Genomic DNA, 15,115 nt, shown 5'->3' with positions numbered 1-15,115 from the left:
TAAATACAACTGATAAAATAGTTGGAGAGAAAGGCTAAAAAACGAAATCTTTTTATTCAGCCAGCATGAGTATTTACACGAAAGAGAACAAATCACAAAAAGGGAATACGTAAAGAAAAATCTCATATACACAAGCATCATACATCTCTCGAAATTCGTATACAAATCCCTGCATCTAAAAATTTTGACTAAAAAACTGAAGAACAAGTCAAGTCTCAGAAGTAATGTTCAAAGCCTTGTTCTTTATCCTATACCTCGGGGCTCTAGGAATAACCTGACTTGGGCCAAAGTGAAACTGACCCGGACTATCAGTCATGGGTGCCCCATCATCATACACATACCCGACAAGCTTCCCACAGTTCATGCACATCATTTTGGTCCTTTTCCTTTGGATACCCCAGTAATTGATGGTCTCAAAAAAAGGTCTGATTTTATCTTCTTTTTCGAACTTGAATTTGGTGGAATCAACGGCGGAGAAAGATAGAGTACCTTTATTGCCTGCTTCGAAGTAAAAATCGGGTGGGTAAAGGTAGGTGGTGTGGAGGTTGAAGTTTGTACCGCATTCTTTACAACTGTAGATCGACGCCATTGTTGATTGTGAGAGGGTTCAGAGGAGGAAAAGGGGTTTTTATTTAGGGGAAATTTGGGGACGATGATCTGGGTTTGCAGAGTTTCAAAACCGCGTTCCCATGGATTTGGATAGGCGTTGAAAAGTCTGGTAATCTAGAAGCTAGGCGGCAAGAAAGTTTTTCCCTTTTTTTTTTTTTTTTTTTGGGATTTTAGGGGTGGTTTGGTTACATGGACAAGGATATTAATCCTGGTATAATGTTTTGAGCTTACAGTTATTTCATGTTTAATTGTGAGTATTTCTTTTTAATTTTTTCTGGGTAATTTCTATTATGAGTATTAATTATGCAAACTAGCCAACATTGCACATGCCGATGCAAATTCGCAAAGTCAAGAGGTTGAATTAATACAATTTTTTTTTTATACTGGATTTCTAGACAGATTTGTTGCATACTTATTTATGGTACCGCTACAAATTGACTAGCATATATAGCTAATTTGACTTTTAATACTGATCATTATTTATAACTTTCAAAAATTATACTGATAATTATATATAAGCAACGTTGTTTAGAGTTTAGACGTAATAATTACATTGAAAACTAATAAGATACTTTATTTGTAAAAAAAAACATTAAACAGAAACTGACCAACTCATGTTATTTCTACGATTTGAATTTAGCAAAAGGAGTAATTAAGCTCCAACAGAAATTAAGACTGAAACACACATTGGCCTTATGGCAATTAATTTTACTGGGGTTTACTAAAAGTAGAATCTACCAAATTGTTTCTTCCTTTCGTGTAGGCCACGCCATTATCAACTTTGTCCAGAGATTTATCCCATTCTCAAGTTTGTCAACACACTGGTATATCCAAATTTCATAGCATTTTTTATTCGTAGACTAGTAACATATGATTACATTACATAATTGATATGTGAAAAATATAACCCGAACATTTTATAATAGTACAATCTATCTATATTTATATCTATATTTATATTCATTCATATCTATATTATTATAAAAGCACGAATGCTAAACACTAAATGTTAAATGACAAAAATATCCCTAAACTATTAACTTACTTTTATGCCCTTAAAAAGATAAGTTATTTCTTCAAAGAGATACTTCATATTGGATAAAATTGTAATAATAATTAGCTTTGCCTAATATTTAGAATTTTGAATACTATTGAAATTGTCCACTCGACTTTCCGTCATGAATTCGAAATCATGTTCAATTCAAATTGAGTATGAGAAGACTTCTAACAAAGGCATTAGTACTCTTATGTTAACTATAATTAATATCCATCAATGGTTCATCTTCAATATTGTATTTATGGTTTCTTCTTCTTCTTCTTCTTCTTTTTTCACGGGAAAATTGCTTCTCTACATTGAAAAGGAAAAGCTTGATATAAAGGAAAATATGAGAGCGAGATTTCTAACTGGGTTTGATACTTTTCAAGGTAATTTGATTTCTAATGAAATCTGGTATGAAGTTAGTTTCTTTCAATGCAAGATTACTGCAGAAGCAATAAGATTTAATTTTGTATAAACATGCAGTCAGAATATTCTATTCTTTAAAGTTAACATGGTTAAAGTTGGATTCTTGCGAATGATGTTTTAATATCACAGTACTCCTTTTGATTAGATTTCTGTTATATTTTATTTTTTTTATTAAGCTTTCTTGATAACCAAGATAATCCTTTTTCTTTAAACATGTTCCGCAGTAGCATATAGTTGATCTACAATTCTTGACTATTTAGAGATTGGATTGCTTAGGATTGGAGCTGAATGATTTTCTAGCAGTAACACAAGATTTCTTATAGTAATATCTATGTGCCAAAGGCAAAAAAAAATCACTTATTATGGACCAAAGGAAATAATAACTAACATAAGATGATGTGCAGTACAACAGGCAATGACATTTTATCTCAGTTTTTCCCTTATCTATCTATGTATCTTTATCAAAAGAAATATGACTTTCATATATAGTTTCTTCATTTTTTGTTTTAACCGATTATGAAATCACACATATTTAGTAGTGACAAGTAGTTGTAGAATATATACGCAAGTGAAAGTTTATTACTCTTGATACAGTTTATTAATGTTTGACACGAAATTTTTCGTGTATGGCACGAACATAGAAACTAGTTAATTATATTAAAAGCACGAAAGCCCTTATTGAAATATCGTTCGTTTTTTTATACCCTTTAAAAATGGAGCTCACACTAAACAAAATATTCATTTAATTATTCTCCTAATATTTAGTTTTTTGTAAGCGATTGAAATTTTGGTTATTAAATTTTTTCCCATTTGAACTAGGCAAAAAATCTTAAAATTTAGGACTTTAAAATCAATTAAAATTTTACCTTACTTAAATCTTTTCCTTATTAGAACTATATATATATATATATTACATAATTATAATTCTAACATGTTACTTTTCATGGGTACATATTCTATGGGGAAAAAAAGTGAATTAATGTGTGTCTTAAATGAAATTAAAGTAACTAATTGATCCAACAATTTTATGTCTAATATTTAAGGGCACGTAAGATATAGTGCACGTAAGTCATAGTTTTGATTTTTAAAAAAATTAGAAACATTAATGATAATTCATATTGAGATGACATGATTTTAGGCTTTAAAAAGCAATTGGGACGTTCTATTTTCTTTTAATAATAAGGACGAAGATTTTGAAGTATATTAAAAAAAATTATCCATTTTTATTGTCAAAATATTAAGAAATGATCAAATGATAATCTTTTTTTTTTTTTGGCAATAAAAGTGAAATATTATCATAAACAAAATAAAGAATACACCTAAAGAGCACCATATACTTTGACCACCTTCGAGGAAGAGTGTCAATAGTATAAGGCCTCCCAGCAACAGAATCTAGTTACAAATTCTCTATATGAACAACCTACATCTATGTGCCCTATGTGCTCCTTGTAACATATCTATTCTTTCCCTAATTTCCTCTTTAATCGGTTGTATAACAAACTCCTTATTCACAAGAATGTCTTTGAAGATTTTCCAATTCCTCGTTGTCCAGGTATGATAAACAGTAGCCCCTAGTGCAACTGTGAGGACCTCCTTTTGAAATAGCTTCCAATGATTTCTCCTAATTCTCACAATGCTTTGCATTACTTCCCCTCGTAGAATGCCTAGCCCAATCTAGCTTGATATATCTTCCCAGATAGTAGTAGCCCATGGACAAGCCCCAAACAGATCTTGTGTTGTTTCCAGTTCACCAGTGTCACATAAACAGCAAGTGGAGTCTTCACATGCAATCCCCATCTTAATCATTCTCTCCCCGGTGGCGGTAAGCATTTGTTGTTGTCCTGCTAACCACAACATAAAATTATGCTTTGTCCTCTATACTCTACTCCATATCAACTCTAATCCTACCATGATAGGTCATACACCTAGCAGAGTGTCTTCTAAAGATAAAGCGGTCGCTGCAAATATAATCTGGTTTTAAGTCCGGAGTCGAATTCTCAGGGAACTAACCTATTTATTACACTCTTCGGCAATGTTATTATCAACTCAACCAATTTCTAGATGCAAGATTTTTGATCAATAAAGATTGGGTTTTTGTTTAACTATTTCAAATACTATTAAAAATAACAATAAGCTAAAGCAAAGATAATTCAATGGTAAAAAGGTCTAGGGCAGTGATTTCCCCAATTGCTAGTTTAGGTCTTGACTCTTTCGCTATAATCTCGTCGTAATACTCTATGAGGATTAAGAGTTATGGGTTATTGTAATTATCTCTCGATCAACTATAATAATTTACTAGAGCATTCTCTCGAACTACTCTAGCTGACAATATGTGTGCAACTCTAAATTATCCCACCAAAGTTTTGTTATCTCTAAACCCACTTTTAAGTTCAAGTAATGAATCTCTTCAATTACCCAAAAGTGGTGTTGTTCAACAGCTGTCTGACCTAATATTCTTTCTCAAGCAATATGAGGTAATTAGACATGATTAATCAAGGGCCCATTCAATTAATCACCATACAAAATATAGTTGAACAATCATATAATAATTCCGGCTCGATTATAATAAATTGAGTCAAAACTTCAACCAACAATTGGTTCCATCAACCCTAGATAATTGTTTAGCTACTCATAACAAAATAAGAAAAAACTACTAGATTGTTCATAATGTAAAATTGCAAGAATTAAAAGGAGACAGAAAAAACTCTAATGTTTGGTTGATCTTCTCACACTTGTTCTTCCTCCAAAAGTAGTCTAAAACAAGCTTAAAAACAATCTTAGGCGAGTTTCTAAAGCTTATAAGGGTTTTACAAAAGTTTCCCCGAAATTACACTTTGGTCCCCAAACTTCCAGCAGCGTGAACAGTGCACCGCAATCGCGGCAGACCGCGGTCGACCGTGGTGAGAGCTGACCTTTCTGCCTCACTTTTTTTTAATCTGTCACGGTGGACTTCTTGCCCAGACCATTTTCTGCTTCTTCGTGCTCGGGTACTTCTCGAGTGGGCGTTTTCTTCATATTATCGCCTCCAAAATACTCCATGTTGCTTCCTCACATATAATATTCCCTGCGAAACAAAAGAACACTATTTAGAGCATTTTGTTGGCAATTTACCTTTAAAAAAACAACAAAGCATGGTCATATTAATGTGTAAATATCAACTATATAGCCTACTATCAACACCCCACACTTAAATCATTGCTAGTCCTCGAGCAATCCACCACACTCCATCAAAATTACTTCCCTAAGGTTTTCCCTTAACGACTCATACCATGAACATTTTACAAAAGTTGCACCTAATAGTGAACAACCTTTACCTCAAGAGTCAAACCTTTCGTGCCATGCAACATTCGCACTTACTCAAACCACTCTATACAAGAGTCAAGACTTACCTTTCCTTTATAAATCACATGCCCTCGCATCACACAAGAGAGTAGTTCCACATGTAATGATAATTAGAACAATTAGGAACTAAGATAGACTAAATTCGCTCACTCTCAAAAAGAACATTCACATGCCACAAAGATGCACCATAGGCTTGCCCGTAGTGTAATACTCTACTAAGTGAGCCCACTCAGTCTAAGATCAATAGGACTTACTTGGTTGTAATGTAGGCTAAGGGACGGGTAGGATATATTTGGATATAGTGACTAACCTCCCTAAGCACTTTTAATACAATTACATTAAACTTAAAGATCATAGTTGTGCCAACCAGACACTCCACCACATTTATTTAAAACATCCTCATCCATTAGGTGCAATTTGTACAAGCTACCACTTATCAACCACTATAATTATTTATAACTTTTTTTTTTGTGGTGCTTCTTCGTTTATGCTTCAGAATTCAGCATCTTTTCTCTATCTCAATGGTTCCACTCAAAAAATAAACCACCACCCCACACTTTTGCTTTTGCATATTTTCAATACAATTCAAGTGCTTATTGGGAGGTAAAAGGGTTCAAACAACAGGCTATTCAAACAATTGGGTAAGGTTCGCAATGTGGTTGCCAAATAAACAGGCTTATAGGCTCAACGGGGTTAACTAAGTTGTATTGCATTCAGGTGGGTTTACTTTATATGTCTGGCTCAACAAAGAAATGCCTATATCACTTCTAAACTGAATGAAACTACAATTTCGCTTTGCAAACACACAGGGCAAGTTCTAGGCATCAAATGTGAATCATGGAATATAGTAAAAACTCACACACACATGGCACATGACTCACTCCGGATTGGTTTATCAAGACATTCTCTTTTGAGTGTTCAAGTTAGATTCAAACATACAATTTTAAGGCACTTTAACAGGATTCAACCAATGAAGCTAAGCGTTACACTCTAGTGTCTATTGTGTTCAAGTGTATAAACGCTAAGGTTTTTTTTTCGAATTTAGCTCGTAGCCCATTAGTCCTAATCTAAAAACTAAAAGGAACAAAAATAAACAAAAACTACTTATACCCGGTTCAAGTTAAACCCTTGGAAAAGAACCGTGGCCCAAAGAAAAACCAAGGGGGAGTTACTACACTACCTAAAAAAAATAAAAAAATCTTTTTTGGTCTTTTCTCTAGACTAACTTCCCTCAAGAAAATTTTCTAAAGGATCAGTCATCAGGAAGAGTCTCCATATTCCATTTTTTTTTCTCGACTTAGTCCCTCAAGAACCCCGCCGAAAAAGATTCGTCGTCGGGACACGTCACTTACTATTTTAACTTTCCTAATGAACTATTACTCTAACATCAAAAGAATCAAAGCAAGACAAAACAAACAAAATCAAACAGTCAATTGTTACAATTACAAATATACAATGAAGTATCCCCCACCTCACACTTAAAATGAATATATGTCCCCATGGCTTAAAAATTTAAAGAACGGTGAGGTTGAGGAACTTCCCTGAAGCTCACTCCTGATCGGAGACGGTTCCTGGGTTCACGTTGCAAGCACGTCCCAGAGCTCTCAACCAGCCCAAGAATTTCTTCTCCGACTTCACCTGCCTATCAGCCACCACATCAATACGGGCACCCAAATCAGTGACTACGGTACGCAACCCATCCATCTCCTGTTCCAAAGCTGTCATACGGGTGCTCCGGCGTGGCTGTGATAGGCCTGCCACATCAACTCTCGGAGGAGGAGGAACCTCAGCTATCTCCGCGTCATCATCATCATCAGCTGAATCATCGTTAGAGTCATCAACATTCACCACCGGCTCTCATCCAATTCCAATTTTTTTCGCCTGGAATAGGGCTTTCAGTGGTAATCTCCCATCAACCCGAGGGTCTTTAGGGACTCTAGCAATATGGCACAGCCCGATGATCAGCGAAGGGAAGTAGTGGCCCTTGATTAGCTCAGGTGATCTGATGAACATCTCTTCATGGATGAGTCAGGCCACATCAAAATCACTGTGGGACATGAAACAGTGGATTGCGGACGCCCGTGGTAGATTGATATCTGTCGTGTTGTTGGATGGCAACAATCGACTGTTGACAATGGTGAGCCAACACTTAACCTCCCAATTCAGACAGTGGGAGTTAAGTGTAATTCTGTGCGTGATCCATAGGCGTTCTCCATTCGGCACACAGATAGTATCAAGAAGAGTTCCCCACAAGGCCCGTATAGCGCTGAAAGTCCGATAAGGATCAACTTCTCCCCTGAACACTGGAAGCCTGTGTACCTTGCGGATGGTGTTGAGAGATGCATTTATCGGGGTATTGCGCACTGTCACAATCCCATTCTCATGTTCTAGCAAGTTCGCATAGAACTCCCTTACTAGCTGAACATTAGCCTCCTCTGGTACCTCGAAGAAGATGTCCAACTAACACCACCTCAGCTCATTAAAAATATTGGGGCATTCCACCTCCAAAGCCGTTCGATCAATGTGCACCTCATGTTGCAACTTCTTAGCTGCTTTCTAGTTGTACCTATCCTCCGCTGATTTGGATACAAACCGAGTGCTATAGAACTGAGGTGAACTGGCTTGGCTCATAGCTCGTGAGGAGCCTCCCGGTCCACTAGCGGAGGGCCCGGTGTTTCGTCTCTTCCTGGAAGAACTCATTGTACCTGTCATACAACGAAACACCTATTAGTGAGTAAGTGAGTGAAGTGTGTGACTATGGGTGGTTACTCAGACTTCACCACAACCATGTCACATTAGCTCCTTATAACTCTATTGGAGTAATTCCCCAAACACCTTGTGGGAAAGACAAATATCTTCATATACACAGCCCATGTGACTCTAGCAAAACTTCCCCAAATCAAATATGCTACTACACCCATACACCCCATACTTTCTTTATTCAATCACCCACCAACAACACCGTTCCACCACATTAAATAAACAACCCCTTTACCAATCATGGTCAAAAACAAAATTTAAATAGAAAAACAAGAAGAAACTACAAAAATCTACCAACAATTACAACACCATATCAACATAAAACTACATAAGCTATAACACAATACAACACAAAACCATAGAAAAGAGAGAGGAGAGGTAAGTACATACCTTAGTTGAAGAATGGGTGAGAGGAATGGAGGTGGGGGATGTTAGTATGAGTGAAGAAGAAGGAGAAGAAGAAGGGATTTGGGGGTTAGGGTTGTGAAGAAAGGGAGATGAAAAATTAGAATGAGGAGGGATGTCAGTTGTTTTGATATTTGGGGAAGGGGTTTTTTGTTATAATAGGGGGGTTATTAAATTAAAAAAAAGAGGAAAAGAATAAGAAAAACGGAAAAGAAAAAAAAAATACCTGGTACCCCGCGGTCCACCGCGGCCACGGTGGGTTTAAAAAAAAGAGGCAGAATGTTCACGCCTCACCGCGGTCGCGGTGGAATGTAAAATCTGAGGCAGAATGTTTGCCTTCCACCACGGTTTGCCGCGGTTGCGGTGCTGGCATTTTTTATTTTATGAAGTTACATGAACACACTAACAACAACACTCGTGGGTTGCCTCCCACGCAGCGCCTGATTTAACGTCGCGGCATGATGTAAGCATTTGATCATCACTCCTCATTCGCATACTGGGGCTCTTCCAAAGTGATTACCACTTTATCCCTTTTTTCTTCAGCCATTCTAAGGTAATGTTTCAGCCTTTTCCCATTTACTGTGAACTTATTTGTCCCATCTTCTGATTCAATCTCAACAGCTCCACTTAAGAACATTTGCACCACTCTGAAGGGTCCTGACCATCGAGACTTTAACTTACCCGGAAACAATCTCAATCTCGAGTTGTATAACAACACTAGATCTCTGGGTTTGAAGTTTCGATCCAAGATGTGCTTATCATGCATTAATTTCATCCTTTCTTTGTATAATCTAGCACTCTCAAAAGCCTGGAACCTGAATTCCTCGAGCTCATGTAATCCAGTGACTCTATTAGTACCTGTTGTCTCCATGTCTAAGTTCAACTGCCGCAATGCCCAAAGTGCTTTATGCTCTAGCTCAATTGGGAGGTGGCATGCCTTTCCAAACACCAACTTGTACGGTGACATACCAATTAGGGTTTTGAAGGTTGTGCGGTACGCCCACAATGCATCATCCAGCTTCTTTGCCTAGTCAGTCCTTGTTGCATTCACTATTTTTGTAAGGACACTTTTAATCTCCCTGTTGGACACTTCAACTTGCTCGTTCGATTGTAGGTGGTACGGGGTGGTCACTTTATGACGAACTCCATATTTTTCCAACAGTCGTGCAAATGCTCTATTGCAGAAATAGGTTCCGCCATCACTGAGTATAGCTCTTGGAGTACCAAAACGTGTGAAAATGTTCTTCTTTAGAAATTCTATTACCCCTTTAGCATCATTGGTCGGGAGAGCCACTGCTTCGACCCACTTGGAGACGTAGTCAATTGCTACCAATATGTACTTGTTACCATACGAGCTGACAAATGGCCCTATGAAGTCAATCCCCCACATGTCAAAAATCTCTACCTCTTGAATTGTGGTCATTGGCATCTCGTGTCTACGAGATATGTTGCCAGTCCTTTGGCATTCATCGCAGTTTTTAACCCAAGCATGGGCATCCTTGAACAGAGTAGGCCAGTACAAGCCCGACTCCAACACCTTAGCTGCCGTCCGAATTCCTCCAAAGTGTCCACCATATGGTGAAGCATGGCAAGCCTGCAAAACAGAATATTGATCTTTCTCGAGGATACACCGCCGGATCATGTTATCTACACATATTTTAAACAATAGAGGTTCATCCCAATAATAATACCGACAATCACGAAAGAACTTTTTCTTTTGAATTGAGGAGAGTTCATAAGGTACAATACCACTTGCTAAATAATTAGCAATATCAGCATACCATGGTGCCTCATCCATTGTCATTGCTAGTAATTGTTCATCCGGGAATGTCTCTGTTATATCCTCAACCTCTACCTTCTTTTCAGCTCCTTCCAACCTTGAGAAATGGTCAGCTACTTGGTTCTCTGTCCTTTTTCTGTCACGTATCTCCAGATTGAATTCTTGTAACAGAAGAACCCAGCGAATCAAGCGTGGCTTTGACTCCTTCTTTTCAATCAGGTACCTAATTGCTGCATGGTCAGCGTAAACAATAACTTTCGATCCAATCAAGTATGACCTGAATTTGTCGAATGCAAAAACAACAGCTAACATCTCCTTTTCCGTCACGGTGTAATTGAGTTTTGCACCGCGTAGCGTTCTGCTTGCATAGTAAATCGGGTGCATCAACTTATCCTTTCGCTGCCCCAAGATTGCTACTATGGCATATCACTTGCGTCGCACATGAGCTCAAACGGTTGCTCCCAATTGGGAGCAATAATGATGGGTGTAGTCATTAATCTCTTCTTCAACTCCTCAAATGCCAACCTGCAATCATTAGAAAACACAAAGGGGTGATCCTTTTCAAGGAGTTTGCATAATGGGTTAACAATTTTGGAGAAATTTTTTATGAATCGCTTGTAGAACCCGGCGTGCCCAAGGAAACTTCTCACCGCCTTGACTGAAGTACGCGGTGGTAGCTTTTCAATCACGTCAACCTTAGCATGGTCAACCTCAATTCCCTTACTGGACACTCGATGCCAGGACTATCCCTTCCTGTACCATAAAATGGCACTTCTCCTAGTTCAGCACTAAATTTGTCTCCACAAATCTTTTGAGCACTCTTCTTAAGTTGTGAAGACAGTCCTCGAATGAATCTACCACCACAGAGAAATCATCCATAAAGACCTCCATAATATCCTCCACCATGTCTGTGAAAATGGCTAACATGTACCATTGAAATGTCGTCGGTGCATTGCAAAGCCCAAAAGGCATTCTCCGAAAGGCGAAGATGCCATACAGACAAGTGAAGGATGTTTTCTCTCTATCTTCAGGGGCTATTGATAGATTGTACCTCGAATATCCATCCAAGAAACAGAAGTGTGATCGCTCGGTCAGCCTGTCCAACATTTGGTCAATGAATGGCAGGGGGAAGTGGTCCTTCCGGGTGGCTGTGTTCAATTTCCGGTAATCCTTGCATATCCGCCATCCCGTGACTGTATGAATTGAGATCAACTCATTGTTCTCCTTTTGTACAACAGTCATTCCTCCCTTTTTCGGCACACATTGGATAGGGCTGACCCAATTGCTATCAGAGATGGGGAAGAGGATTCCCGCATCTAACCATTTGATCACTTCCTTATTCACTACCTCTTTCATGTTCGGGTTCAGCCTTCGTTGATGTTCTCTGGAAGGTTTGTGCCCTTCTTCCAAGAGAATCTTGTGCATACAGAAGGATGGGCTGATACCCTTTATGTCTGCCATGGTCCAGCCAATGGCAGTCTTACTTTCCTGCAGTACCTGTAAGAGCAGTTCTACCTGCACATCTAGCAAACCGGATGATATAATGACAGGCAAAGTAGAATCAGGGCCTAAGAAAACGTACCTGAGGTGAGCTGGGAGTGGTTTCAGCTCCAGCTTGGGTGGTTTCTCTACTGATGGCTTTGCTGGAGGTGTAGCTTTTTTTTCTAACTCAAGGGACTCGAACTGAGGTTCCCTTTTCCAAAATCCTTGGCCTTCAAGTGCCATGACCCACTCAGCTAACCCTTCACTATCCATCTCTTCTAAATTTGTCTGGCATGCCTCCAATGGATCTTTAGCAGTCAGGGTCACATCATCTTTTTGCAGGATCGCATCCACTGCCTCCACTAGGGAGTAATTAGCATATTCACTAGGTCTCCTCATGGATTGCTGAACATTGAATATGACTTCTTCATCGTTCAATCTCATTTTTAATTCCCCAGTCTCACAATTGATCAGTGCTCTCCCAGTGGCCAAAAATGGCCTACCTAAAATGATAGGTATCTCTTCATCTACCTGACAGTACAGAATAACAAAGTCTGCAGGGAACACCGAACTTCCCCACTTGTACCAACACATCATCAGGAATCCCAGTTGGCCTTTTAACCGTGCCGTTAGCCAGCTGCAGTAACATTGAAATCCGTCTAGCTCTGCCAATGCCCAGTTTGGTGTATACAACCAGAGGCATCAAATTTATGCTGGCTCCCAAATCACATAATACCTTTGCAAAGGCATAACTCCCAATCGTGCATGAAATAGTGAAGCTACTTGGGTCGGACATATTTTGGGCCATCGGTCTTATCACTACTGCACCGCAGATATGCGTTAGAGTCACTGTAGATAAGTCCTAAAAATCAAACTTCCGTGACATGAGGTCCTTCATCATCTTCGCATAACCTGGCATCTCCCTCAAGGCATCCATCAAAGGAATATTCAACTGAATTTGACGCAGCATCTCCATGAATTTCTTGTATTGATCTTCCTTCTTTTGTTTTACCAGTCTATGAGGGAATAGTGCCGGTATCACCCTTTGTGCACTGCTTGCTGGCTTCTCTCTGTTGGGGTTTTGTGGCACAAGAGGCACCACCTGTTCTGCAGCTTGTTCATTTACCTTAGCCTTACCTTTTTCATCTTGACCATGTTCAACCACCACTTCAGTAAGGTCTGTTGGTTCATTTACCTCTACTGGAATTGGAGTGGCTGGCGTAGTCTCTTTGCTGGCTTGTGCAACTTCCTGCGCTTTGTCTAAATCTCTCTCATTCTGGAGACTTACTGCCATCTGCTGATTTGGGTTTTGCTACTTGGGGTTAATATTTGTGTCCGTTGGCAATGTTCCCTGGGGGCAGTTGTTTAAAGCCATAGACAACTGCCGCAACTGAGTTTCAATGTTCTTTATAGCTGAATCATGAACTGCCAACTTTTCCTGCATTTTACCATTTGTCCCAATGAGTTGCTGAAGCATAACCCTAATCTCCACCATGTTGTTGTCTTGCTGCTGAGAAGGTGGTTGATATGTTAATTGTTGCTGATTTTGCTGTGGATAGCCCTGCTGTCTCTGATATGGAAATGGCACCATTTGGCCTTGAGGTTGCATACCCCCAGGCTGTGGCATATTTGGTTTGTATTGCTGATTTTGTACCGGTCTCCACTGTTGTCCTCCTTGTTGACCCCCAAAGTTGTTAACATAATTCATATCTTCTCTTTCCCCTTGAATTTCACCTTCTCCACTCCATGAACACACATATGACTGATTAACACAAGGTGTACACAATCCTCCATTTATTGTGTCAACAATGTGCACATGTTTTGTACCCATCTCATCAATATTCTTTGTCAATATGCTCATCTGAGTCATGAGTATGGTCATGTTCTCTACATGCAAATTATTTGGGTCAAGATGAACTGAATGCACTATGGGTGCCAGTATTGTACCTCTAGTCATCCACCTCGAATTCTGTGACATCTTTTCAAAAAGGACTTTGCACTCGGTGAATGTCTTACTCAAAAATGCACCTCCAGCTGAAGCATCCACATTTGCTTTTTGATTGTCAGCTAACCCCATGTAGAACCTCTGGCCGAGCATCTGGTCTAGAATGCCATGGTGAGGACATTTCACTAGCATCCCTTTAAATCTTTCCCAAGTTTTCTGCAAGGTCTCAGTCGGCTGCTGCCTGTACTGCAATATTTCATCAATCTGTCTTGCAGTCTTGTTGGGTGGGTAGAACTTATTCAGGAACTGCTTGACTAATTCCTCCCAGGTGACAATAGAATTGATAGGGAGCAAAGTTAGCCAAGTCTGAGCTTCCCCGATCACAGAGAACGGGAACAGTAACAGCTTGATAGCTTCCGGGGTAACATTCGGCTGCCTTTGGGTCTCACAAATCGACAAAAAAAAAATCAAGTATTGCTGAGGGTCTTCAATTTGTGCTCCGGAAAACAATCCTTTATTCTGCAGAAGATGCAGCATATTATTGGTTATCTGAAAGGTCTCCGCTTGAATTGCTGGCACAGCTATGGCAGTAGCCAGGTTGTTAGCTATGGGTTGTGCCCAATCATAAAGTGCAGCTTTTGGCACAAGAGGTGCCACTACTCTAACATTTGGGATAGCTGGCGGATCTCCGACGTTTCCATTGACGTTTTCTGCATCACCCATGTCAAATTCGAACTGGTGTGGTTGTTGTGATTGTTGGATTCTCTTGTTGGCACGGTTCAATGCCCTGAATGTTTTCTCGGGGTCTGAGAGTCCTTCTAGAATTTCTCCAAACCTCAAAGAATTTCTAGGCATACACCTAAATTCCACAAGAGTTCAAACGTGAGAATTTCAATGAAAAGATTGTTTAACACCTTCGAAAACTGATCTAAACTAATAATTCTAAAACTACTTCTAAGTTGTAATAAATAACACCGTTAGCTCCCCGGCAACGACGCCAAAATTTGGTCACGCCCAACTATGTCTTCTAAAAGACAAAGCGGTCGCTGCAAATATAATCCGGTTTTAATTCCGGAGTCGAATCCTCAGGGAACTAACCTATCTATTACACTCTTCGGCAATGTTATTATCAACTCAACTAATTTCTAGATGCAAGATTTTTAATCAATAAAGATTGGGTTTTTGTTAAACTACTTCAAATACTATTAAAAACAACAATAAGCTAAAGCAAAGATAATTCAATGTTAAAAGGTTTAGGGCAGTGATTTCCCCAATTGCTAGTTTAGGTCTTGACTCTTTCGCTATAATCTCGCTGTAATACTCTATG

The 15,115-nt window shown here is 39.0% G+C and overlaps 1 protein-coding gene across 1 annotated transcript; it reads right to left on the bottom strand.

Annotated features, from left to right (window-relative positions):
* Positions 1–11,138: 11,138 nt before the first annotated feature.
* On the bottom strand, positions 11,139–12,651 carry LOC138885079 (uncharacterized). Its single transcript, XM_070165975.1, has 3 exons — positions 12,580–12,651; positions 12,430–12,480; positions 11,139–12,374 (listed from the first exon to the last, which is right to left on the bottom strand). The coding sequence occupies exons 1-3, from the start codon at positions 12,649–12,651 to the stop codon at positions 11,139–11,141; spliced, it is 1,359 nt and encodes a 452-aa protein (XP_070022076.1).
* Positions 12,652–15,115: the final 2,464 nt, after the last annotated feature.

The sequence above is a fragment of the Nicotiana sylvestris genome, chromosome 2, assembly GCF_000393655.2.
Source record: "Nicotiana sylvestris chromosome 2, ASM39365v2, whole genome shotgun sequence".
NCBI classification, from domain to species: Eukaryota; Viridiplantae; Streptophyta; class Magnoliopsida; order Solanales; family Solanaceae; genus Nicotiana; species Nicotiana sylvestris.
The sequence above is the reverse complement of the archived record's forward strand: the minus strand, read 5'-3'. Positions and strand labels throughout refer to the sequence as shown.

Coding starts and splice junctions, on each gene's coding strand:
- LOC138885079 (XM_070165975.1), bottom strand. CDS start 12,651: ATGGCCCAAAATATGTCCGACCCAAGTAGCTTCACTATTTCATGCACG. Junction 12,481..12,579: donor GGAGTTATGCCTTTGCAAAG/GTATTATGTGAT, acceptor ATGTTACTGCAG/CTGGCTAACGGCACGGTTAA. Junction 12,375..12,429: donor GGATTCCTGATGATGTGTTG/GTACAAGTGGGG, acceptor CTGTACTGTCAG/GTAGATGAAGAGATACCTAT.